The sequence below is a fragment of the Fusarium redolens genome (genome assembly GCF_020744475.1).
Source record: "Fusarium redolens strain MPI-CAGE-AT-0023 chromosome Unknown BKA55scaffold_2, whole genome shotgun sequence".
Taxonomy (NCBI): Eukaryota; Fungi; Ascomycota; class Sordariomycetes; order Hypocreales; family Nectriaceae; genus Fusarium; species Fusarium redolens.
The window spans coordinates 303573-328509 of NW_025763665.1; the positions used below are offsets into that span (position 1 = coordinate 303573).

The window sequence follows — 24937 nt, forward strand, 5'->3', positions numbered from 1 at the left end:
TTGCATGTAACTGCTCCCTCATGCATCGTAGCACCGCTCATAAAATAATTGTACTTATCTGCGGCACTCGCACTTTTCTCTGAAATCCTCGTCTTCCTATCATCTTTTGATCTTCGTTTTATGTTCCTAAGTGCGAATAAGGAAACCTGAATCGGTTTGGAACCGAACCATCTGCGGCATGGTCGAAGCCCCTGAACTCGCCGTACGAGCTTTTCCATCCCTTTTGAGTATGGAGTCAAAAGTACGTAAATCTGCTGTTTTGACCAAGATATCGATGATACTAACCTTTTGGCTCTCTTATAGATATTTCCGTGCCAGTATGGGTCGTTCCGCGATTGCGATGAGACGTTCCAGACACAAGCGGAGGCCTCGACCCATCTGATAATATTCCATAATGCAGACCCGGTCCATCGAAATGAAGAAGGGCGATATCTTTGCCACTATTCCCAGGGTTCTGGAACAGCCGTTTGTCAAGAAACTTTTCTGACAGTGACAGCTACTGTTGAACATCTCGACATGGTGCGCAAGCACAAGACAGGCCCGATACCCTGTCCCATCTCAAACGATTGCGATTCGAAATGTATATCGCATAATGGGTTAAGGGAACATGTTGCTTGTGTTCATCGAGGAAGGTCATACCAGTGCCCATAGCCGGGGTGCAAGCAACCCTTCGGAAGCACAGCTGCCCTACAATTACACATCAAAAAACATGAAAACCCTGACCAGCGATATCCATGTCCGAGAAAAAAAGATCTAGGATGCGATGCAGACTTTAGCCGAGAGGGGGATGCTAAGTTACATGCTAGGGAGAAGCATGATAATCAGCGCAAGGTCTTTCCATGTCCGAAAAAACAGGAGTTGGGCTGTGAAGAAACGTTTCGCCGCAAGTGCTTGGCAGAACGTCACGCCAAGCAGAAACATGGATCTGAAGACGCAGAGGATGACGGAATGTTCCCATGTCCTTTGAAGGAGGAACTAAACTGCCCAAAGACCTATACGGACCAGACCGGCGCGGACAAACACTCCATGAAGGCGCACAAGGGGCATCGATACCCATGCCCTTCCAAAGCTTGTGATGAGGACTTCTCTGCACCAGTAGATGCAAGGAAGCATGGAAAGAGTCATGGAATGAGCAACTTGTATCCCTGCCCCGCTCCCGAGGGAGACAAATGCTCAATGATGTTTCCTACGTTTGATGAGGCACAAAGACATCTGTCAAACAGAGATCACAACAAAAGTGTTGTGTGCCAGTATTGCAGCGAGACGTTCTACGACGTTAAATCGAGAGGAAGGCATGGGGAACTTCATACACACCCGTTTCCCTGCCCCTATTCATGGTGCGAGCGAAGGTTCAAAACCTGCCATGAAGCGTTGAAACACGCGGAAAGGCAAGTGCACAACTCAGTCGGAGTCTTTTACATGTGTAATGCCCCAGACTGCCGCACGGCCGCGATGGGACATGTAATGAAGCCGAGCAAGCTGAAAGATCATTGGGAAAACCACGCAAGACTTGAACATGTCCCTGCTAATTCGGAGCCGTCGTATGAACGCGGAGAACCGCGACCGTTCAAGAGTTCTCCGCTCTATGAAGCTATTTACGAAGTCAATTCGCTGGCTTCTTTTGAATCTTTCAACCGTGGCAAAGATAACGGAGTGCACCCCACGATGACTACCGATCCAGATGTCGAGAACACAGAAGGCGATGGCCTCGACCTGATGGAAGAGGACAATGAACTCGATTTGATGGAAGAGAGCTCTACCTCATTCGAACAAGATTACGACTTGGGATTACTACAAGAGAACTCCAGCGAGTATTTTTCACAGAAGCAGCGCGGCGAAATGTTGGCCCAGAATACGCAATTCTGGGGTAAGTGATGCTTGTCCGATACCGCTCGTTTCATTCAAGTCAAGCAACTAACCCTTGATGCAACAGAGAACCACAAGCACCAAAAAGTCTATTTACATGCAAGAGGACGTACGTGTCTTGGGCCTGGTATCAACACACAATACATTGTCACAAAACCATGCCCGTTCGGTGCGACTATCGATTTTGACACAGCTCGTTTAAGACAGACGAGGCGCGAGAATGGATCCAAGGATATTGTGCTCGATACCACATGCGCAGTATGTTCTGCTGAGAAGAGAGAATCCATTATATTGCGGACGTTTCAGTCGTCTAGCAAGCGAAACGTTGACATGGACTTGCTAAGAGAAATCTTTGGGCGCACATTGCATAAGAGATGGAGTGCTCAGCCATCTTACGAACGAGTCAAGCAACGACTCGAAGAGATCAGAAAAGGGAACCAACCAGACATCAAACCGCTCATCCTAGATACAGAATACACCATAGCTGGTCAGCAGCTAATGGAGTTCTCCTTCATCGATTTCGACTCTGGAGACGTGCTTATCAACACTCTTGTTGAACACTCGCAAGGTATTAGACATATTGACTTCTCCAGAGATCCCTCTACTCGAAGAGGCTCCTGAAAACAAGCGAGGGACATGAGGCAAAGGTCTATTCGGCCAAGCGGAACTTGTCAAGATTAGGAGTTCGTGAGATCGCGGAAAAAATCCAGAAGTCAGGTATTACGCCTGACTCGCTTATCTTGGTTTGGGCCTTGAGCTGTAAGGACTTGCAACTGGTAAGGGGCTTCCTGGAAAAGGGTGGATACAAGAATCTTCTGCCCAGCGACGACAACTGCATTCCCCTTGTGCAGCTCTTCCGTCCGCATCTCCCGAAGCTAGAGCCGAGGAAACAATTTCCTCTAAAACTTGACATTTTCCCCCGATGATGTTCCCTGGGAATAAGCTAGTGGGCGGAAACCACGAGGCGCTTGTTGATTGTTTGCAGACCCGGCTGCTCTGTAAGGCGCTTGATTGGCTGTGTAAGCCTGTCAAGAAGCGTGGCAAGACCTGGAGGCCAGAGACAATCGATGGAGACGATTATCGTGTTTCCCAAGACTTTCTTCCGGATGGGAATGTCAAGAAGCGAAGATAGAGTCGGCTACAGGCTTTGGAGGCGAACAAGACAGAATCCAAACGCCTCAAGCTGTGTGGTAAGCATCAGAAGGATTAATGGATCAGCGTGTTGTATGACACGGACGTTGTTTTTCTTTTTATGGGAGTTCAGGGTTGTGTATGAAGAGATTTCTTTTGTTTTGGCAGGGCTGGCTATTTATACTTGACTGCTGGTTTTTAATTAGTCTGAATGACATAGGCATGGTGTATAGAGTAACTAATACAAGAGCATATTGAAACAGGGTTTCTTATCATATCCCTTTACCATAACTTACTATTTGTCGATCTCGGTAGGCTACTTGGTTAGTGAGCAGAGTATCTATAAGTTACTATTATAGCTACAGAAGAGTTCGACCATATAAAAAATGTACTAGTGACCGGGCTGAGTAGAGCCTGGTACGGATGTAATGTAGTAGAAGTATAATACTGCTACCAGGCGTCAAGACTCGACTCGATCAAAAGATGCAGAACAGAGAGATATTAAATAACCATCTTTTCTTGTATGCATGACTTTACATGAGATTGCAACAGCAGAAAGTTCTATGAAGAAGCTTGTGAGATAGAGAAGACAAAGAGCAGTTTGGAATTCAAAGGCAGGAGCTCGACAAACTTAACTCGAGAAAGCCCAAGCTCTTCAGTTGCACCCAGAACCGAAGTAATCAGAACGCAGAACGCTCGCTCGGTCATGCAACCATTGGAACGGACGAGCAGTAACACGATTCCTGGCGGGTTCTCAGCCTGCATAGATAAACATGTGACCAGCTCATGAATAGGTCAATGCCAATTTGGAATGCTGCAGATGTTTGCTTGAGCTGGCAAAGGAACGAAGAGAGATGACGTTGACATTGCTAGCATCGTCGACCAAGCCATAGAGGGTCACAGCTTTCCTGTGACAAGCGATGAATCGAAAAAAGAAAGGGCATACCGAGTTGAAAGATTGATTTCACATGTTTTCGTCAGAGAACCTCTGTTCATGACCTATATGTCGGGAATGGCTCATCGCCTGAAGTTCACAAATTGTATGTCAATGCTCGTGTGACACAGATCCTTCACTGACACTCCTCAGACCAGATTTTGAAAGCATATCGAGACTAGGCCTGTGCGAGGACCGACCAAGATTCTGATGGGTATGTTGATTGATGAAGTGCTTGTTTCCAAGCCAGGACGATCTGCCGATACAATCACACCGATTGAGGTGGCTCATAAAGATCGACTATTATGATGGCTTTCGTGACAAGAGCTCCGACCTACTATTCACAACACACAGGCTTGGACGGCTTCTCAAGGTGCTTCAGGCCCTCCATAAACAGACCCTCGATAAACGAATCTTTGATACGCAGCCCGCCTCGCCTGCCAACCAAGACCTAGATCTCGGCATCATACGCGACTATATAGAAGATGTCAAAGAACTCATCAAGGAGCTCGAGAGTGAACTAGACAGGTTCCGTTCAACTAAACACGCAGGAGCGCATTTCGAGTTACGGACAGCTGGCCGACGCCTCGTATACCCCCTACGACGGAGCACACTGCAGAAACTGGATGAGAATATAGATACGCTCACCAAAGATCTATCTTTTGCTCTAAAAGTGCTTGAGAGGGATGATACTGATCAAATCCTGAGCGACCTCGGGGACACCAAGGCCCTTCTGCATCTAACACGAGCTAGCCAAGTTTCACAGACTCTCATCGCCTGGCTTAAAGCTCCAGATGCCTCTATCGACTTCAATGAAGCTGCAGAAAAGAAGCACCCCAACACAGGAAACTGGCTCATCAAAGGCTCTGCTTTTACTTCCTGGCTTGAAACGCCTCATTCATTCCTCTGGCTGGTTGGCTTTGCAGGATGTGGAAAATCTGTTCTCTGCTCTACAGCCATCAGAGCTGCTCTGGTATACCGTAGAGGCAACCCACATATCGGCATCGCCTATTTTTACTTCACTTTCAATGATCAAAGCAAACAAGATGCTTATGCAATGCTGCGGACCTTGATACTGCAACTATCGAGCCAAGCCAATGGCAATCACAGCGTTCTCTCCCGACTCCACGACGAATACCCTACTGCTGCCCCCCCTCGAAAAGCTCTTTTATACTGCCTTCGTCAGTTAATTCAAGGTTTCAATGACGTTTATATCGTCACAGACGCTTTGGATGAAAGTCCAAAAGATACGCATCGCGAGACAGCGCTCGGCATCATAACTGAACTACGCGCTTTGCCAGAACCTGAACTGCACCTTGTTGTGTCGAGCAGAGATGAGCCTGACATTACAGAGAGTCTAGAGGCGAAACCCGAGGAAGTGATTGGGATGAAGAATGAGTCAGTTGATCGAGATATTGAGAGTTTCATATCCCAGCACCTAAAGGAAAACCGACGCCTTCGCAAGTGGGAGGCATACCATAAGCAAATCGAGGAGGCATTGACAAAGGGTGCTCAAGGCGTGTAAGTCAACCAGTCATAACCTTATACCACTGTCAGTCAATATGCTAAACTATTCTATACCAGCTTTCGTTGGGTTGAATGCCAGTTCAAGGAACTAGCCAGCTGCCCACGAAGCGAAGACCTCCTTGAAAAGCGGCTGGAATCGTTGCCACCAACACTCGACGAAACGTATGCTCGCATGCTCAGTAGAATTCCCCATGACTACCGAGAGTATGCTAGACAAATACTGGCCTTACTCTGTTGTGCTGAGCGGCCACTTACGGTGGAAGAGCTCGCCGTTGCAGTTGCCTTTCATCCAGAGGATAACCCTAGATTCAACGCAAAGCGTAAGCTTGAAGACGTCAACGCTATACATGAAGCCTGTCCCGGCTTTGTTTATATCTCAGACAACAAAACGGCACGACTCGCTCATTTCTCTGTCCGGGAGTACTTGGAGTCAGACCGTATCCTCCAGGATAGTGATGCAACAGCCATCAGTATCAAGCCACAGGATGCCAATACGCTGATGACTAGCATTTGCCTCTCTTTCTTTTTAGATCTGACGGTACCGATATCAGATCCTCGTAAAGCACCTCTAACAACATATGCAGCCCGAAATTGGCCGGACCATTTTCGTCGCGTCGACACGACTACCAACCGCCATCGCCTTGAAGAGCAAGTCTTCCAACTTTTCAGCAGCGACGATGATTCTTTCGAATCTTGGGCCAAAGCATGCATTTTGTGGCCATACCATGATTCTTTTTCTATTCCAACTCCTTTATGCGCCAGTGTGGTACTAGGGCTCGAAGGTATTACTACGAGGCTCATTGAGGTAGCCGACGACACATCCCTTACCTTCGCGAGAGACGCAACAGCAGCGCTTAGGATGGCATCTCGTAAAGTGCACAGAAGGATTGTTGAGTTATTACTGCAGCATGATGCAGACATTGATATGAGTAAAGCACTATTTGAGGCTACCAAGTCCGGTCATAAAAATATCATTCAGCTACTTTTGAATCAAGGCGCTGAAATCAATCCATAGGACACCATTGATTATGATCTTGCATATAGCAGCCCCGGAATCAATCGTCTACTTATTACACAGATGTGCAGCTGTCGGTATACAGGATAGATCTAGGGACACAGCTTTACATCTTGCGCTCGGAAGGATTAGCGAGAAAAGAAGGGAAGTTATTTTTATGTGATAATCGACAAAGAAGTTCTTGACACAGGGGATAGATATGGCAGGGCAGTTTTGCATCCTATACTCGGATGGCCGTACAGCTTTGCAATTGGCACGCATTTGGGGGACAGGATCGCTCGCCCGGTTAGTGCTCGACAAAGGCGCAGCTGTGCATATACAGGACAACAATGGAAAAACAGCTTTGCAAGAGTCATGCCGTTAGAGGAAAGAATTGCTCGTCCGTTTAATTCTCGATAGAGGCGCAGCTACTGATGCCCAGGACGAGAACGGCAAACCAGCTTTGCATGAGGCTTGCGCAGCAGGGTACGAAGAGATCGTTCAGTTGCTTCTTGGTAGAGGCGCAGCTATTGGCATCATGGATGAGGATGGCCATACAGGCTTCTATATGGCATGCGACAACGAGCATGAGCCAATCGCCAAGCTTCTTCTCAAGAAAGGTATTGATCTGATCTCGCCAGATGAGGAAAGCAGCAGAAGGATACATGTAGCGATGGAGAAGTTCTGGAATGGTGAGACGGAATTCAAAATAGCGGAGGGAAGGGAAGTTTTTAATTTATTAAGGCAACTACTATGGCCTGACAAGTGGGATAGTCGAGATGACCGAGGATGTGTTGGACTAATATATGTGCTTTCTCATCTAAACACAAGGCAAGACCATCCTTAGATGGGTACAACCTCAATGATTATGTCTTGATCTCTTATTAGCTTATACTAAGCCTAGCCCCGAACATAAGACTAGGTTTATTAACAGGGGCCACCGAAGCCTCAGGATTTCCTTTCTCTGACTTCGCCATCCAAACCCGGTCACCCACTCAACTCAGCCAACAACAAAAAGACACAATGAAATCAGCCAACAACTACCTGCCTTTCTGGAGGCAAAAAATAGATAAAAATATACAACAGCGGGGATTTACTAGTCATTACCGACCTAACTACTAATCCGCTTCTTACTAGCTTGACTAAGGGAGAGAGGACAGGATCCCGTATTTTCTAGTAGGTATGGTCGTATGTATCGTGAAGGCTTGGCAATGGTGTTCATATCGGTGGATTCTCATCGTGAAAGACCACTGGACAAGCATTCGGATCGAGTTCGTCAAGGTCCAAGATGGCTGATTTGAGAGTGTTGTGCATATAAAAAGTTGTAATTGTTCACTGTCTCTAAATCCTGTACCCTGCTCTCTTTCCGAGACAGAACGTGATGAAACATAGGGGCAAGTTATCATGACTTGCCTTTCCCACGTATTTTATGCCTGGTTTAGGGTTCTTGAGTGACTCGGATTCGCAGCGTTGTCTTGCATGGTCTGCAAACCCTTGCAAATGATGTTCATTCACTCGTACATATCTTGACAACTTCACAACTCATGAGACGAGTTTAAGGATGAACAATAAGAATGAAACCTTATGCCGTAATCATCATCCCCTTTCTGTCTTAGATCATAATCTCCATCATGCTTCAGAATCCCCGTCTTTCCAGCCATTCCATGACTAGTCAAAAGTCATCATCCCCGGGCTCAGACATTTATTCGTCGCACCCCTGCGTTTGCTTTCCTCCATACAACTGTGCGCTCGCTCGTCGAATAGCAATGCCGATGCCTGTGACGATGATGTAGCCACGGCCGAGCTTGAACCTATCACTGAAGACTACGTGCAAAGTGACGAAGGTGGGCAATCTTTCAACGTCAAAACAGAAACGTGCTAACAAGCAAATTTAGCTGATATGGGTATGACATACGACGAGCTCTCTCGCTTTGGTGTAAGTGACGCAAATGCAGTGAACTTTGCTGCAACCAGACTGACAATCTTCACAGCGACTCCGAAAGGAGAGCAAACTCGGGCCATATGGAATGTTCCTTCGACTTCTTGACGAATGGGGTGGTGAGGGCAAGATGAGCCCGCGAGACGTTGCCACTAAAGTGAAGAGATTCCATGGATTCCACGTATGTCAACAATTTTCCTTCCTTTGTCCTTTCGTTTTAACCTTCCATCATGACCCCCATTTTGTTTCTTCTTTTCCTTCACCTGGCTTGTCACAAAGCTGCCACAAACTTCTAAACTCATAGCACACGTATTGCTCAGCGTCTGATTTGCTCCTCGACTAACTCTTCTAGTACATCAACCGTCACAAACAAGCTGTGGCGACACCAGCAGTTCATGTCGAGAACTACTCTCCAGATGATCACAGATTTGATCTTCGACCACTGGTGTATCCCTCGCCGTGGCAAAGCTGGTCCTTCCAGAAGATTGATAAGCGGGTTGAGGCTCTGGAAAAGGCTCTGGAGAAGAAGAAGGCCGCAAGTGCCTCCAAATAGAGTAAACTCTTGTTTTGTGTTTGAGACAAACATGGCTGTATAGTCAGCCATAAGAATAGAAAAGAACAAAGCTCAAGCGTGTCCATTGCACTTTAGCAATCAGTTTTTTGTTAGTACTTAAACTACAAGAACTAACTTCAGGTCTCGTGGTTAAATTCCCCGACCCTCGGACTCAAGAAATGCTGGAAAACGGTATACTTAGTATTATGGACTTATATAATTCAAGCCTAAGCTTACACTTCTTAGCCCTAGGCTTGATGGTGATGCTACATCTTACGATGAGATCCGTCGTAGAAAGCGTATGAATGAGGTACCGGTCTAGGGGAGTAAGGAGAATGAGTAATGAAGATAACAATTATGAAAACATGAGCTTAGGATCTGTCTACCTAGCTTTACGTCTGCTTCTCCGGTGATTGTTTATCTTAATTTGCCAACGCATAAGATTTTTGGTGTTGCCCTTAAGAGATAGGCAGCTGGGGACGGACCGAATTTGTCAACAAGTCAACATGAAATCGTCTCAGTGCCTAGCAAATGAAGGAACAAGAACAAACCAAGGTAAAACATGAAATTATAAGATACAAACATCTCAGATACGGGTATAAATACGATGCTAATTTCCATCTTGAAGTCTCCTCTTCTAAGCCACACATCCCCTGTCAGTATGGCAGTTAAGGACCACTTAGTACTTTGCTCTTCAGATATCTCGATCTAAAGTGGAAAAATATATTAAGAGCTAAAAGACTAGATCGTCATATCGTCAGAGCAGAAACTCAAGCAATTAGCCGGGCCTCGATGTACTTCTCAAGGTCGTGAGTCTCTCTGGAACTCCGTTGAATCACACTAATACAAAAGTCGTTTTCTGACTTTTTAGATGAGCCCTACACCAGCAATTCAGTGTCAGGTTGGGTCAACAATATATTAAATGACCCATCTGCCCACTTCTACAAAGTAGGCTTTCTCTCACAGCTACTGGAGTCTCTCGAGCGTGCACAGCTTGGAGGAAATGGATTTTCTCAATATAGCATAAGAATGCATGTCTGATCCAGTTCCTATATATCTAACGTATAACTCTACTATACATAAGATGGTCGTGTACTGAGTGCAGCAAGTCCTATTCTAAGGTATGTCCATGAACCCCTTACCAATATTCGATATCTGACCTGTACTGCTTCCAAGGCTCAGGACCAGGTATGATCAGTCTCGACCGAACTGATGTATCAGCGCACTTCTTGTTAGTGATGAGGACAGCTCCTTCTGCCTGGTCCACAAAAAAAAAGGAACCGCCGACTATATAATAAATCACAGTCTCCTGGGTAGGGAAGAGCTGTGAAACATATTATCAGGCCCCATGTTCCTCAGTTTGCTGCAGATGAAACTTGGTTGGAGAAGCGACTAAAGTATGTGACGGGAGACGAAGACCACGAAGCCAGCCCTTCAAGAAAAGTGTTATCAGTCATTGACTGATACAGGACCATATAGGAACCACCCTATATAAAACTGTGTTTGTTCCAGGGCCTCTTATACCACGACACTAGCTAACCATGGGCCTGCATACAACATATATATCCACTGAATCTTGAATTCTGATGTAATTATTCAACTCGATAGGGGTATAGGAGAGTGGGCGCTCTCACATATCGCGCCAATCCTGCCTGACGCCTTGCATCGTCCCTGGATCTATCAGTTTTGTGAGAAAGCATCAAGATTGACCTTCGACGACGACAATTCATTATCAGCGACCGAGAAATCGGGCATTCCTTCGGGGTGTATCACTTTCCATACTACTCCTCTGCGTTGCAAGGTGTCATGTTTTCGTCAGGACGTCCAGATCAATCTGCAGAGTACCTCCGCCCTATCTGTACTGTGGACTTGAGTTGGGAGCTAGAGCCTTTACTCACTACCACAGTAATACAACTCAAAAAGCATCAAGCCTGACTGAAGATTGTAACTGTCACAAATTATTCATCAGCCTTCTTTTTATGTCTCTGGGTAGCATCTACATCTTTCCTAGAACCAGGATAACAATTACCGAAGCAATGGTTTGTCGAAAGGACACTGAGAGGACAGTAGTTGATGTCTCAGAAACTCAGGGGTAGTGAAGAGAGCGCCAGCGGAGGAAAGGAACAGCTGCGTGGGAAAACAACGATTACAGCAGCAATCCTATCTTCTTCGGTATATCAAGATCACATCTGTTCTCAACATAATTTCCACTATGATTTAAATAAGAATTTGGTTAGAATTGAGGTACCACAGTAGATCCTAAGTGATATGCATACTAAACACATCTGCTTAGTCTTCACTTTTGCCCATCCAAGGAAAAGGATAGCCAGAGCCAGTTCTCGGGAGTGAAAAGTTCTGTGATCAGCCATATTTCGCCTATAGGTGCTTTAGCACTGCGGTTTGTGCCTTATGTGGCAGCTTTATGTATCTGATTTAACTAATGTTGTGACGAGAAGTACTGACAGTGAATCATACGGGCAGTGAGTTATTCTGACAGTGAATCAGACTGATATTGTGCCAAGCTGCCTCCTTCATCCCAAGTATAAATACCCCCTTTTTCTCCCTCTGACTTTCCTTCTTCCTTTCTTCCTTTCATCCTCTTCTTCACTTCACAAGAGGCTGTCAGCCCTGCTCTCGAACTCCTTAAGGTAAGCATCGGCCATATGCTCAACATATACGATCACCAACTAACAATTACCCCATCAGGTCTTTACTTCATCTCACAACAAACCTTTCATTCAATATCACCATGTCGAACTCCGAAATTGACCTTGATCTCACCGAGATCCATTTTGACACCTTTTGCAAGGTCTGGGGCACGCCCCAAATGCTACATGCATTGATTGCTGCCCAGGAGGATGATGTCAAGCGCTGGTCTTCTTGTCCTTCATTTGGACCCTTCATCCACAAGCTCTTCGTTCAGTCTCAGAATGTCTCTCGTCTTGGGCCCATTCATCCCACTGGGTGCATAAGTCTCGAAAAGTCGCGGTACTCCAGCAAAGAGTTCTTCGCCAGAGCTGTTAAAGCTCCCGTTGATGGTGTAGCCGCTCTCAACCTCCATGGCCCATCAGATGGCAAGCCTTTTCCCTTCCCCATCAGAGATGTTCTAGCCAGATTCCATGAATACGGGCAGTATGAACTCCACAAGGCTCGGATGGCAATCCGCTTCGACAACAAAACAATCAAATATGTGGATGTACAGGCATTTCCATCTGAGAATTTCCCCGAGACCCGCAACAAGGGCCAGCTCAAAAAAGTCAACATTGTTGATAGCTTGGATGACAGACATGATGTGGTGATTTGTGGCCGTCGTTTCCTGAAACTCGACACTCGAACTGCCTTCAAGGAGCATCTTGAAGTTATTGGGAACCGAATGAGGGACAACGGTTACAACATCAAAATTCATGTCCCAGATGAGGTCATTGCGAGCGAGGTTGAAGAATTGGAGAGATGGAACAGCGATTCTGACTATGGTTCCTTCAACTTGGGTGTTTATATGGACTGGGCCTACTCTCTGTCCTTGATCACCAGTGCAGTTCTTGGCACAATCAAGAATGGAGAGTTTGCCGTATTTGAAGCAGACGACAGTACGAGCATTTACTTGCGCAATAATCATAAAATCGACGATCGCTTCCTCTCAAACCCGGAGACTAAAATTAAGTGAACTCTTCTTCAGTCTCAACTCTACGTGGTAACCGACTTGCAACTGTCTGTTGGACGAGGCCTTTTGGGGTCTTGGTACTGGGGATGAATGTCAATTCTATCTATGAATACTGACGCATACGCTGATATCGAAGCCGTGCTCAATGTGGACGATAAAGATAGCAGATATATAAAAGGGGCGACCGGTTTGGTGGCAGTGGCGGTGGCGGTGGAGGTTCATTTATGCAAACCAGAAAATAGTTTATGATCAATAGCTCTTATTGGAAGCTAGTTGAGAGACTCAAGCTTATGTGCTATATCTAAGGCTTTCTCTTACATCTCAGTGCCGTTGACTTCTTTAAATGTGTTTTCACTACCTCCGGCTAGACTCAGAGGCCAAGCTGAAAAAGGACTATGACGCCTTGGAAAAGGGGAGTAGTCTTCTCATCTTGCCACTTCTCGCCATCTTCCTGATTTCTTTTTCATTCTTCCTCTTCAGCTTTCCAACGACCTCATCGTGATCCTTCCTGATGGCTTCAACCTCAGCCCCATGCTGTTGCTTCAACTAGACAAGATGTTAGTTTACCTGATGGGCTCAGGAAGAGAGTGAGTGAGTGGTACCTGGCCTGCAATAAGCTTTGCGCTTCCAGATTCGATCGCCTGCTGTCGAGATTGTTGGATGGTGAAAAGTACATCTTCATGTGAGAAGCTTGTTTCATTTTGCTGAAAGCCTTTCATCATTGTCTGTTGAATCACCTTGGAGTAGATGAGTGACCAGTGTCCGATTTCGAGTGCACCTTGGCGCATCAGCTGAATTTCGTTTAGAAAGTCCTATAAATATCAGTTTTGTATGCAATCAAAGAGGATATGGGATAGTTTACCAGGGTATCTCCAAAGGAAAGCCCTTCAGGAATTCCTGTAGCTATTTCCTTGGACTCAGAACAACTCTCGAGAAATGACTGCATTTTGGCGAGCATCTCGTTGTGGTGAATTGCAGCATTACGGAGACAATCTATAATACCGTGAAGCAGCAATTGAACAGGCTGCAAGACTTCAATGCATTGTTTCTGTGCCGGGTGGTCAGTATTGTGTAACTGAACCTGGGACAAGGGCATTTTACCAGTTCATTAGCTTGCGTCGAAAGCTTCTGGATGTCGACCTCGGCCTCTTCCTTACGTCGTCTATACTCCTGGCCTCGCTCAAGCTGATCTTGCATGTTACTCTGCGCAGATTGGAGATCGTTGCTCGCCCAGAGGTTGAGTATCCACGTAGCGGCCATCTGACCTCCAGCCATGAGCATCTTTCCACCGATGTTTGCAGAACCAGCAGACTGGATGATGGTTCCAATTTGATTTGCTAATTTGTTCTTTTGCCTAGAAAGATCCTCTCGCCGGGCTCGAGCGGCATCTTCGTTTGCTTGAGCTCTATCTTGGTTGTAGATCTGGTCGTCTATCTCGGTCTTCAGAGTACCGATCTTTTTGTTTGTTGCGTTCTCTTCCTGGTTCATAATGTCTATTGCCATTACTAAGACTGTACAGTTTGTAAGAATCCTGTGGTGACTGACCTTTGGTCTTGCTGATACGACGACTGAATTCGTCAACGGAAGCACGCCAGGCTTGAAGACTTTTGTCAAGTTCATCGCATTGTTTTCTGCATACTTCCGTTGCGTTTGTGAGCTTCCTGAGATGCCTATCGAAAGACGCTTTCTCGCCGGGAACACCAAAAGTACTTTGAAGTGCGTTCAGCTAGTAATCAAGAAGTTGGTATTAGTACGCATGAGCTGGTTCGTTACTCTTACCGTTCCCGTATCCTGTATCATGGACTTGGTCTTCATGTAGATACTGTAGAAAGCTCCATGTGTTTCCACCAATTTGTCGAGCCCCATATGGCAATGCTCAGCCAGGGCTGTAGACAGATTATCGCTCCTGATAATAGTGTTAGTATTCAAGTTTCAGAGACCAAAGTGCTTATTGACATGGACGAAGTTTCTTACCCAGGGAAGCCATCCGCGTCTACTAGAAAGACAGAGGTGGCATTACTTGTCGTAGAAATGTAGAGACACAATTGAAGCTTCTGAGTAAGCAACTCGGCTCTGATCAAAGGCTCTAACAGATTATCACGAGGTCCTTGAGACATCTCGGCCGGGAACCGAACTAAGCTACCCATGTTGGAGCTGGCGATATCGGATGTTCCTAAGGGATTGAGTACAACAGACAGAAAGTTTAAAGGCGATTAAATATCCATCGATAGAATTTCAAAATCTAAAAGACACAGCTTTATCCCAGAAGCACTGCGCCGACTGATCGACTTAAGAGGGGTTACCCATGTCCAAGAAGTATCTCAATGTATATGTGCCAGCGTTTCATCTGCACCTATCCTTTACCAGGGAATTCCATATGCAAACTAAGGGCAGTTTCAACCCTCGTTGAGCCTATCCCCGCTCACGATAAAAGCCAAAGCCTCGTTCAGAGACAGGGGTCGACATATGCATGGTAGGCGCCCGCATTTTAGTTTTCAGCTCTTCCCAAGGGAGTACCTGATAGTTTATACAAGGGCAACATGCATGCAACATTGTCGTGGTCGCTGTAGGAGAGAGCCTGTCGAGTCTTAATAGTGTATGGATTTATCAGGCTCGGCATCGCATTTCAAGAATTGCCGAGTAGTTTCAACTCCTACCCTCAATCCTGGGATTGGATTCAATCCTACCATTGTATCCAATTCTATAATTTGGCCTCAATAACCAAAATGTCAACCTCGGGAGGAATCTCATTATCTCATTTCCAGGCTCGCTTGACTGTGCTGCAATCACAGCACCAGTCCCTCAAAGCAGCCGACTTAGAAATGCGAGCCACACAATCCGAACGATGCAGTTCTTCACTTGAGAAAGCCGTCAAGAGTCTATTCCAAGTCATAAATCTCGTTCGCAAACACGATAAACGTCTAGTTGCATGGCACGACCGCAGTCCACATCTCAAATCGGCTCTTCGTTTAATCGGCATTGATCGACGAACAGAACATACCGTGAACAAGACTACGGCGAAACTCAAGAATGGTGTACATAAAGTCGAGACACAGTTTGAATACGCCGGGCAAGTCATAGGAGAGAGTATCGATGATACTACACGCTTCCAGAAGGACTTTTCGCAAATTAGTCACTCTGGAGTTGAGGAGAACCTTCAAGCCATGAGAGCTGCTGAAGCTGAGCTGAAGCAGGAGTTGGAAGACCTCAAATATCAGATTCAGAATCAGGATGTGGAGTGTTCTGGGGCAATGGCAGAGTTGACACAGCAGATTCAACGGCTTGAGGAGCTCACAGCGGATCATGACTCTGCAAGAGCCTGGAAAAATACTTGGGGAGCGGTGAGGATAGCCACCTATGCTCGAGCAATGATCAATCTCTTGCTAATTCTTCGGTCTTCAGGTTACGGTACTTGCGGCAGCGGGAGCTTTTGCAATGCCATTTGTTGGTATTTCGGTAGGAATAGTAGCCGGTGTCAAAACTCTGTAAGTCATCCAAACTGCATTCTATGGTCCCCATTGACACGATGATGCCACACGCAGTATGAGTTCTGAGCAACAAGAAGCCCTCAGGGTACAAAAAGAACAGCACGAGCTTCTTGTCCAAAGCCACGACTCAGAACTGAAATCGCTTGAACTCCAAATGGCACAATCAGGTCGTCACCACGACAGTTGCGCCTACTACATGGACCAAATCAAGCAGATCCAAAGCGCAAACTTGACTATTCGTCAAGAATCAAGCAGAGCGTTCAAGACTCTTTGCGAAGTGCAGATGGCACTGGAGAAGGCGAGGCTCAACATCTTTGAGATATCGCAAGAACTGCAGGAATGCCAATACGAGAAGACCAGGCGGGGAATGGCGGCGAGATTGAATGGGATCTTGCAGAATATTCTGGAGTTTCCTGCAAAGGCGAAGTTGAAGGCCATTGATCAGAAGCTCATTGAGCAGGCCACGAGTGGGATACGTGGTATTTCTGGTGCAACAGCTGAGGTTATGGCGATTGTGGGTGAGTAAGATAATGGTCTGATTCTAGACTCTTATCATTTACACTTCTCGTGAGGGGTTAGCGAAAACTGAATTATCTTTCCAACATTTGTGTTTGCCAAATATCTGCCTGATCGGCACAAATGATACCCCATTGGAAAGGTAGCATCTTGTACCTCACATGGGTGCTTGCACAGTAACCATGCCTCTGTCTGATGAAACTAGGCCTGGATTGGTCTATCAGTCTCATGAAGTCTTCGAAGCGCCAGCCTGCTTTTCAGCTGTCTTGAATATGCCACTGCATATGCATGTCGCTACCATGCTAGCATCGTCGAAGCCATAGCTGCATGCTGGCCCTCATGAAGGGCCAACAGCCAAAAATATGAACTTGGCTTGAGAGCATGCAAGAATCAAATCGGTCTGTAATTTTGTACTGAACTGCCCACTGCGTTGGGTTTTACCAAGAGCAGTGTTGCCAACTCAAAATGGCATCGTATAATGGTCGGACGATTCATTCTCTTACAGGCGGAAACAACACGTCGGATCAAGCATCTGCAGAGTAAGCAGCACTCGATGCCACCAAACCACATACTAACAAGTTAATCTCAGTATCATAGCTCTTCATGGCCTAGGAGGTGATTGGAATCGTACTTGGAGCTCCTTCGGATACTGCTGGCTCAAACACGCTCTCGTACCCAAGTTCCCATCATGCAGAATCCTCTCTCTCAATTGTCCAGATATGCTCTCTACTTTATCAGCACACCCTCCAGGCATAAACGGTCTAATTCATGATATCATCAGAGACCGCCGTCAAGAGAACCGCTCAGAGTCACCGATTATCTTTCTCGGCCACAGTTTTGGTGGCACTATTCTCAAACAGGTGTATGTTGCTACACACCCTTCTAATGCAGATGACCCAGAATACAAAGCGCTTCATAGCCAGATTCGTGGCTATGTGTTCTTTGGGACAATCCATAAAGACAGAGACATGAGTCGTGCAAAGCTTGAAGTCCCAGAGTTTTGGAGGGCTTTGAGTCGCGGGGCTTCAGGTACATTGGGCGGTCACTCTCATGAGTTGGAAAAGGCCATGTATACCACCTTTCGTGTTAATCATGCCTTTCGTCGCCTCGGTGGGGAGAACCTCCCCATTAATTGCTTCTATGAAACCAAGGGGCCTGGTGGACTTAGTGTCAGTGAATCTTGTCACTCGTGTTCCAGACCTGAAGCTAACATGTGAGCCCAGAGACGTGTGCTTATTACTCAGGAAGAGTCAACTCTGGTCGCCCGCCCTGTTCCTACCATGCCTTTAGATCTGGACCACCAGTCCCTCGTTTGCTTCAAAAGTCCACGAGATGAGAACCTCGCTCGTGTCCTCGACGCTCTTGATTCGTTTATGATTCGAGCTATGGACCTCGAAACTCGACTGCATAGGTCGAGCGCTCCCGAATCTCGAGGTCTTTGCCTTCTGTCACTTGATGGAGGCGGTGTCAAGGGATTGTTTAGCATCATTGTTATTGATCGGCTAATGCAAGAGACACGACGCCTTGAAGGCCCTGGTGCAGAACACAAAAAGCCTTGTGACTATTTCGACCTCATTGGTGGGACAAGTACAGGAGGTTTGCTAGCAATCATGCTTGGCCGGCTTCAGATGGACACTCAGCTTTGTATTCAGGCTTACAAGTCTCTGTCCAAGGAAGTGTTTGCTAGGAAGTTCAAGGTGCCTGCCCTGGAGAATCTCCGCAAGGCCAGCAATATTGCTTTTAAATGGCCGTGGTTCGATGGCGATAAACTCAAAGAAGCCGTTTGTCGCACTATCAAAGAGAACCTTCTCCCGAGTGACTCGGCTATGGTAAGACAGAGTGGCTGCCGCGAGGAAGATCTGACTCTCATCACCGACATGAAGTCTGCCACGTACTCTTTTGTCTGCGCCATGCCCAAGTACGAGGAGAAAGTGAAACGAATACGATCTTATGAGCCTCTTGACCAACAAAGACATGTTCCATCTGAACGGTTGAAGATCTGGGAAGCAGCACGAGCAACATCAGCAGCGCCGATGTATTTCCCACACATAGAAGCCGGCGGCGTTTCTTACTTCGATGGTGGACTTGAGAGTAATAACCCCGTCATTGAAGTGATCGAAGAAGCCAAGCAAGAGTTCCCCGATGATAAGATCTCGACCGTGATTAGTGTTGGTACTGGTGTGTACCAAGCCTCAGATGTGAGCGCAGGAGTTACGGGGTTCATGAACTACATGATTAATATGGCCACAAGCACAGAGAAGCACCACAAAGCCATTCTCGAGGACCCTAGATTTGAAGATATTAGGAAAGAAGAGTACTTTCGACTCAACGGTACACTTGAACTTGGAGCCATTGACCTCGCCGCTGTGGAGCGCATGGATGAGATTGAACGTCTGGCTGAGGCCTATCTGAGTTCTAATGAGGGTCAACAACAAATTGGAATGTGTGCTGAGCGTCTAGTTGAGAGAGCGAAGCGCCAGTGAAGCTTGGACGAGCCCGCATATAATCTGCATTTGGTGATCAGTCAGTACATACGACCATACCTACTAGAAAATACGGGATCCCGTCCGCTCTCCCATAGTCAAGCTAGTAAGGGGCAGATTAGTAGTTGGGTCGGTGACGACCAGCGAATCCCCGCTGTTGTATGTTTTTTTGTCAATTTTTGTGGGCGATGAAGCTATCGCGACACTAGATTTTTACTGCGGGCTTGTGGAGCTGTGGTGGAGGCGTGAGCCGTGCACGAGGCAGGTACAGCTTAGACTCAAATACTCAACCCCTTCAACTGTTGAAAACACATCACGAAATTTACTATATGACTTAGTCTCATAGTAGAACACTGTTTATAAAACAAATATCAAGTACTCTAATTTCTATTGGAAAAGACATCATCGCAACATGGATATCATAAGACCCTCCTCTGAACAAAAAGAAACACACGCTGATAAGGTAAAATATAAATAGAGGCATCGACTAAGCAGATGCTGCTACAGAAGCCGAAGCAGCCGATGAAGACGATGCACCAGCTGTAGCATTATCTCTCTGGACCTTTTGCCAGATCGACATGCAGCTCATGACAGCCATCAACGCCCACAACTGACCCAACTCGCCTGTAGCACCGCTTCCTCGGAACTGAAACTCTCCAACACCTGACAAACTCTTGAGACAGTTTGTGCTGCCCCAGACAGCAACGACCTCCTTGCCATCGCTGGTATAGCCCTCTCCATTGGTGCTACCATCGTGGAGATCTTCTTCACTTGGGAAGTATTCCTCCTTGGCGTTTGTGCTGCCGAGACGGACGAGCTTGTATCCGCCCCAGCGTGATTGACCAACGCTCTTGACTTCAGTGCCTCGAGAACGTCGCCATTCGAAACGCTCCACGCGCTGGTCTGGGCCATGGCCGACTTGAATAGCAAACCAGAATCGTCCCTTCAGCCCTTTAGGACGACGGAGGATCTCCTCTTGAGGGCCATTGCCGGAAAGTGAAGGCAATGTGATCAAATAGTCGTCGCGGCAGCTTGATTGTCTGCCAGAAGCAGCCAGTGGTGGGGAATCAATGGTTGATCCGCTGTGGAGGATGATGTCGCCGTATAAGCCCTTGACGAAGTTGAGTGTGTACATGGGCTCGCCGTTAGGGCCGCTGAGGAGAAGGCTCATGCGAGCGAAGCAGGCATATTTTCTCCAGCCAGATTCATATGAGACGCGGATGACGGGTGGGATTCCCTTTTCGATTCCGCCAGCTGAGAGCTGATGAGTTTGAAGTTTTGAGTTTGAGTGACCCATTATGAGATGTGTTGGAAGAAAGTGCTTGTGGTATTGAGAATATCGAAAATTGAACTTGATGAATGTAATACTTTGGTCTTTGTATTTGAATGTCTTGACTTATTGTATTGATATCATTTCTATACCTTGGCAATTGCTTCAACTTATATACTCAATAACTGTGATCCTTCTCTTGAAGGTGAGCGCTGCATCGCTACTGTTTACGGAAAAGATCAGCAGATCTCCACGCCGCTGAAGCACTGCCGCAGTCTTAGCTCGGTATTAGCGATTGGTTATGACGTTGTTAGGCGCCCTTGTAAGGCTGGCAGGCTGGTCAATTTCCCTTTAGGGCTTATTTCCGGCGCTTCATCATCTCCAGAATGGGCTGTGAAGATGTCACAGATAGACGAGCATTGCGGCGCAATTCAAGCTTGGAGATACGCTATGCGAAAAAGGAAAACTGTGGCCAATAATTCTGTAGTAATTGGCTCATCTTCTTGATGCAAGTTTAATTGTTGCTCTGAGTGCATAGCCTCGACTAGCAATATTAACGCTGGAGTTTTAATAAGAAGATCAGCGGCAGCTCAGGGACTTGAGATTCATCCTAGCGGCGCATTCCAACATATACAGATTCCTTTCAGTACTGTCGTATTAGCGGCAAATGATCATCTCGGACAAAACGAACATGCTTGTTAATTTTGATGAAGGGTCTTGTGCTTGAAACTGTGCATGCAAGCATCGCAATATCTTATACGTCGTTAATGATGTTGAATACGCAGCAGTAGCGCAACATGCAGCCTGAAAGAGAATTCCAATGTACAGAAATATTAAAAAGGAAGCTTTCTTTAGACAGGAGCAAAAAATGAATACAATAGCAGCTACTGGTTTCGATCCAGTGACCTCCGGGTTATGAGCCCGGCTGAGATGAGTTAGTTGTGTAGATTTTATGGAGTCAGTTAAACATACCGCGCTTCCACTGCGCCAAGCTGCTTTCTTGGGTGACAGGCGGCTTTGCAAATTCACATTAATATGAGGAGACATTCTGGACTATACAAAACTCAAGCGACGCAAAGAAATAACACACTATTAAACCCAGTAAACAACATATTATCAAATAATTTTTAATTCATTTGGTTTTTTGCTTCAATGATGATGTCCAATGCTGTCGATAAGGTTACCCCGCCCCCGCTTCTATGACCGTGAACAGGTGGGCTATATGGACGACGAATTCACTGTTCTCTTTCACCAAGAAAGCAATTTGGCGCAGTGGAAGCGCGGTATGTTTCTCTACAACATGCATCAGTTGGCCAATGATACTAACAGACACAGCCGGGCTCATAACCCGGAGGTCGCACGATCGAAACGTGCAATTGCTAGGTTTCTTTTTTTGCATTTTTTATGAATCTCATGAGTCTGTTCCTTGTTTTTTGTTATGAGATTTATTGCGCCGTCTATATCATTTTTGGGGTCGTGATCTGCCATGGATATGTATCACTTGCGGGTACACAATTGGCAGTTGCATATAATGGCTGATGTATCTCTGAGCATGATATTACACAGATGTTTTCAAGAGCATTCCTCTGAACTAAGACTCTTCACCAAGCATAAACCTCACACCTGCTCTCGTGATATTCTTCACAACCTCAAGCTCATCCTCATTTCTCGGCGCATAAACCATCACGTTACCCAAATACAGAACAGTACCACTCAGCGGGTGACGCTGACCCCAGCCTCTATCTAAAACAAGCTTCGCATCCTTTGGAGCCAGATTAATATGCATTGAACCATCGCTCCCATGCATGTGCCCGATCTCTCCTCCTGTGCGCTTTGCTATAGGGTGGGAAGGTTTGTCGGAAGCTACAAAGAGGGCTGGGCCTCGTCGCTCTGCGAGAGATGTTGCGATCTTGAGCTTTGCAGAAGGTGATGATGCTAGAGATGAGAGGAATGATTGGTAACGCTGACGCTGTTAGCTAAAAGAATGACCCTCTGCTGGAGCAATACACATACATCGATTAGAGGCTGCTTCGCCATATCCGTCAACTGTCGACTCGGGGCCGTCCATTTCCCTATCGTCGGCCTCGGTGCTTCACGAACAGGAACATCACCCTCACTCAAGAAAGCGACGTGTCCGTTAGGGCCCACCTTCTCACACGCTTTCTCATCATAGCAGCTCGTATGAAAAGGTTCCTTCTTCAGAGGCTTTAGGAGGATTTGGCCAATCCACCCGATGAGGTTGTGAGGTGGACCTCCGGGCCCGAGAGCAAGATATCCACGGTAGTCTTCGGCTGCGATACGAAAGACCGGGATACCAATAATTACCCCGGCTGAAGCCGCGATGGCCAAACGTCGATTCTGTGGACTGAGGTTGGAAAAGGAACGGAAGATGGAGTTAAGCCGCGATGTCATTTTGTGAACAATAGATGACTATGAAGAGGCAAGTGAGATATCAAGACGGTTTATCGCATTTCTTATATTCCATCAGACCAGCACAACCAATTCGGAGTGTTGGTTAATACAAAAGGGTTTGATGTTGTGTCAACCCCGAAATCCGATACGTAATATACCGTGAAATAAGCCGCATTGTTCGCTTTGTTGAATCTACCAACAAAGTCATACGACTTCGTCTTACGCGAGGGCGATTTCACCCGCAGCAGTTGCACGGCTTTAATCATCCTCTTAGTTATGACGTTACGTTTGTATAATTGGAGTGTCCCTTTTTGCGGTTTATTTTCGTGACCATTTATACTATCGCGATGGGTTTGCTATAGTCTCAATTATCATCCCGTTGTATAACAACGACAGCAATCCTCTTCAACTTCTTTTCTGAAATCATTGTCGCAGCTTTCTATACATAGCCTATATGGTTCTGGTCGATCTTTTACTAGCCAATATTGAACTGTTTTGTATATCTCATGAAAAGTCTGGTCATGGTCACCGTTGATATACAAGTCACAATCTGGGCAACAAACTCAGTAGAACTCAGCCACGTCTCATTCTACAAGTATATGAACAATGAAATCTCATATCTTCATAAATAATACTTCATAGTTCTTCAATATTAGATGAATGTAAAAGCCGATGCTTCAGTTGTGGCATCGATATTGCTTGACATCAGAAGGCCAGCATCGACCATTTGCATACAACACGACGCTGAGCACGGGCATAAAATTGAGTGATACATTAGCAACTTTCATTACAGTCGCTTATATTTTCTTTCTGCTGTTCACTGATATTAGAGGGCTATGCACCCCGATGCGAGTGTTCTACATGGTGAACTTCGAGCGACACTCCCTACTTCATGCTCCTCAATACTACCTGCAGTATAACTCAAGTAGTATGTCTGAAATAGCTCCAACTTCGTTTTATATCTTCGATTTCCATTCCACATGCCCCCTGGAGTCAAGAATCATACGTATACTGTCATCACCCCTTTTAGACACATGCCCACGACCAGAAAGAGTCTCTTCACAGACTTTCACTCTAAACATATAAAGGGACTATAGAATAACACAATGTATACCTGATCTGTTTTTTACTGATCTAAATGTGTCGTGCTTGACAGGTCGATGAAGTTCACCCTCGAAACAATGACTTGTTCTGGAGAATTATAAAAGTTAATGACAATTCTTTTAATGAGAGAAACAATATGAGAAGCCATGTTCTTGACTTCATATAGGCTTTTTCTCGCAATTGACTTATCTTGGCGCTCTCAGATCGTTCCTGGACGCTTTTGATGGATTTATATTGAAGCATATAGGAAATGGCAGAAGCTCACATGGCACTACTCAAATGTTGACATCCATGGGAAAGACCCTAAGACAGTGTATTTGCACTAAACAAACAGGTTCATTTAATCTAACTTTCTTTCAAACCTACGATCTTCAGTCCGTCTTATCCTCCCGTGAAGCTCGCCCTGAGTTTGACAGGCCAGCATGACACTGTGGTCTCTAAGCAATTGTTCGTCATAAGGAGCACCCGATGCAACAATCTTTTCTACTTGGAACTCCAAATATCATTCCCATGTGGTTCTCTCATGGTAGCTGAAGGGACTGAAGACTTGATCGTCTTTCAGGATATGAGTCAGGGGCATCAAAGAGTATCAGCTCAAGCAGAAACTCATGAACTCTCAAGGTCAAAACTCATATATTGTTATTTTAATACACCGCTCGTATGCTTGAGCATGTTATGTGTCAATTCTCATGTCAACCGTCTTAGAGATATTCTATTCTCACTTCTGCCATGGATCACCAGTATGTATCATGGACAGGAAGCACAGCGATACACGAGACAGTCGCATAAATCAGCTTTACTTTGTGCTACTATTATATATCCAATATACGCGAGTCTTGTTCAATTAATAGATATTGATCTCTCATTCTCAGTCCCTTTCTGTGGCTGATGATGTTGTCGGCGGGGTCACCATAGGTCGTGATACCAGCTCATAGCACCTTGATCCATTCTTCTGTCAAATAAACAAGTAGGTGCCACAATTACGAGTAACGAGCTGTTACTTGTATAGGGGTCTTCTGCGTACCTACCGTTATGGGGGTTTATCGAACTCATCCGGAC

General features: G+C 46.0%; 8 protein-coding genes and 2 non-coding genes across 10 annotated transcripts; 6 read left to right on the top strand and 4 right to left on the bottom strand.

Annotated features, from left to right (window-relative positions):
• Positions 1 to 178: 178 nt before the first annotated feature.
• On the top strand, positions 179 to 2487 carry BKA55DRAFT_711106 (uncharacterized protein; the record flags this gene model as incomplete). The annotated part of the gene is made up of 4 exons (XM_046200799.1): positions 179 to 241; positions 304 to 519; positions 727 to 1867; positions 1934 to 2487. The coding sequence occupies 4 exons, from the start codon at positions 179 to 181 to the stop codon at positions 2485 to 2487; spliced, it is 1974 nt and encodes a 657-aa protein (XP_046054597.1).
• A 1670-nt stretch (positions 2488 to 4157) lies between these two features.
• Positions 4158 to 6473, top strand: BKA55DRAFT_533583 (uncharacterized protein; the record flags this gene model as incomplete). Its single annotated transcript, XM_046189494.1, has 2 exons — positions 4158 to 5452; positions 5516 to 6473. The coding sequence occupies 2 exons, from the start codon at positions 4158 to 4160 to the stop codon at positions 6471 to 6473; spliced, it is 2253 nt and encodes a 750-aa protein (XP_046054598.1).
• A 1610-nt stretch (positions 6474 to 8083) lies between these two features.
• Positions 8084 to 8944, top strand: BKA55DRAFT_533584 (uncharacterized protein; the record flags this gene model as incomplete). The annotated part of the gene is made up of 5 exons (XM_046189495.1): positions 8084 to 8195; positions 8246 to 8296; positions 8348 to 8388; positions 8444 to 8572; positions 8744 to 8944. 5 exons carry the CDS (start codon positions 8084 to 8086, stop codon positions 8942 to 8944), a joined length of 534 nt encoding a protein of 177 aa, XP_046054599.1.
• A 2749-nt stretch (positions 8945 to 11693) lies between these two features.
• Positions 11694 to 12608, top strand: BKA55DRAFT_533585 (uncharacterized protein; the record flags this gene model as incomplete). The annotated part of the gene is made up of 1 exon (XM_046189496.1): positions 11694 to 12608. The coding sequence occupies one exon, from the start codon at positions 11694 to 11696 to the stop codon at positions 12606 to 12608; it is 915 nt and encodes a 304-aa protein (XP_046054600.1).
• A 239-nt stretch (positions 12609 to 12847) lies between these two features.
• Positions 12848 to 14855, bottom strand: BKA55DRAFT_553248 (uncharacterized protein). Its single transcript, XM_046191515.1, has 7 exons — positions 14580 to 14855; positions 14385 to 14511; positions 14151 to 14331; positions 13707 to 14098; positions 13468 to 13653; positions 13208 to 13417; positions 12848 to 13151 (listed from the first exon to the last, which is right to left on the bottom strand). Exons 1-7 carry the CDS (start codon positions 14750 to 14752, stop codon positions 12999 to 13001), a joined length of 1422 nt encoding a protein of 473 aa, XP_046054601.1. The 5' UTR covers positions 14753 to 14855; the 3' UTR covers positions 12848 to 12998.
• A 476-nt stretch (positions 14856 to 15331) lies between these two features.
• Positions 15332 to 19092, top strand: BKA55DRAFT_589310 (acyl transferase/acyl hydrolase/lysophospholipase; the record flags this gene model as incomplete). Its single annotated transcript, XM_046194916.1, has 6 exons — positions 15332 to 15946; positions 16008 to 16090; positions 16148 to 16611; positions 17055 to 17148; positions 17199 to 17778; positions 17833 to 19092. The coding sequence occupies 6 exons, from the start codon at positions 15332 to 15334 to the stop codon at positions 19090 to 19092; spliced, it is 3096 nt and encodes a 1031-aa protein (XP_046054602.1).
• Positions 19093 to 19228: 136 nt separating this feature from the next.
• BKA55DRAFT_553255 (uncharacterized protein) lies at positions 19229 to 20509 on the bottom strand. The gene has a single exon (XM_046191516.1). It carries the CDS (start codon positions 20387 to 20389, stop codon positions 19580 to 19582), a length of 810 nt encoding a protein of 269 aa, XP_046054603.1. The 5' UTR covers positions 20390 to 20509; the 3' UTR covers positions 19229 to 19579.
• Positions 20510 to 21240: 731 nt separating this feature from the next.
• Positions 21241 to 21359, bottom strand: BKA55DRAFT_t46. Its single transcript has one exon. It is a non-coding gene; the product is annotated as a tRNA-Leu (tRNA).
• A 261-nt stretch (positions 21360 to 21620) lies between these two features.
• On the top strand, positions 21621 to 21744 carry BKA55DRAFT_t34. Its single transcript has one exon. It is a non-coding gene; the product is annotated as a tRNA-Arg (tRNA).
• On the bottom strand, positions 21730 to 23163 carry BKA55DRAFT_553257 (uncharacterized protein). The gene is made up of 2 exons (XM_046191517.1): positions 22376 to 23163; positions 21730 to 22325 (listed from the first exon to the last, which is right to left on the bottom strand). The coding sequence occupies exons 1-2, from the start codon at positions 22772 to 22774 to the stop codon at positions 21954 to 21956; spliced, it is 771 nt and encodes a 256-aa protein (XP_046054604.1). The 5' UTR covers positions 22775 to 23163; the 3' UTR covers positions 21730 to 21953.
• Positions 23164 to 24937: the final 1774 nt, after the last annotated feature.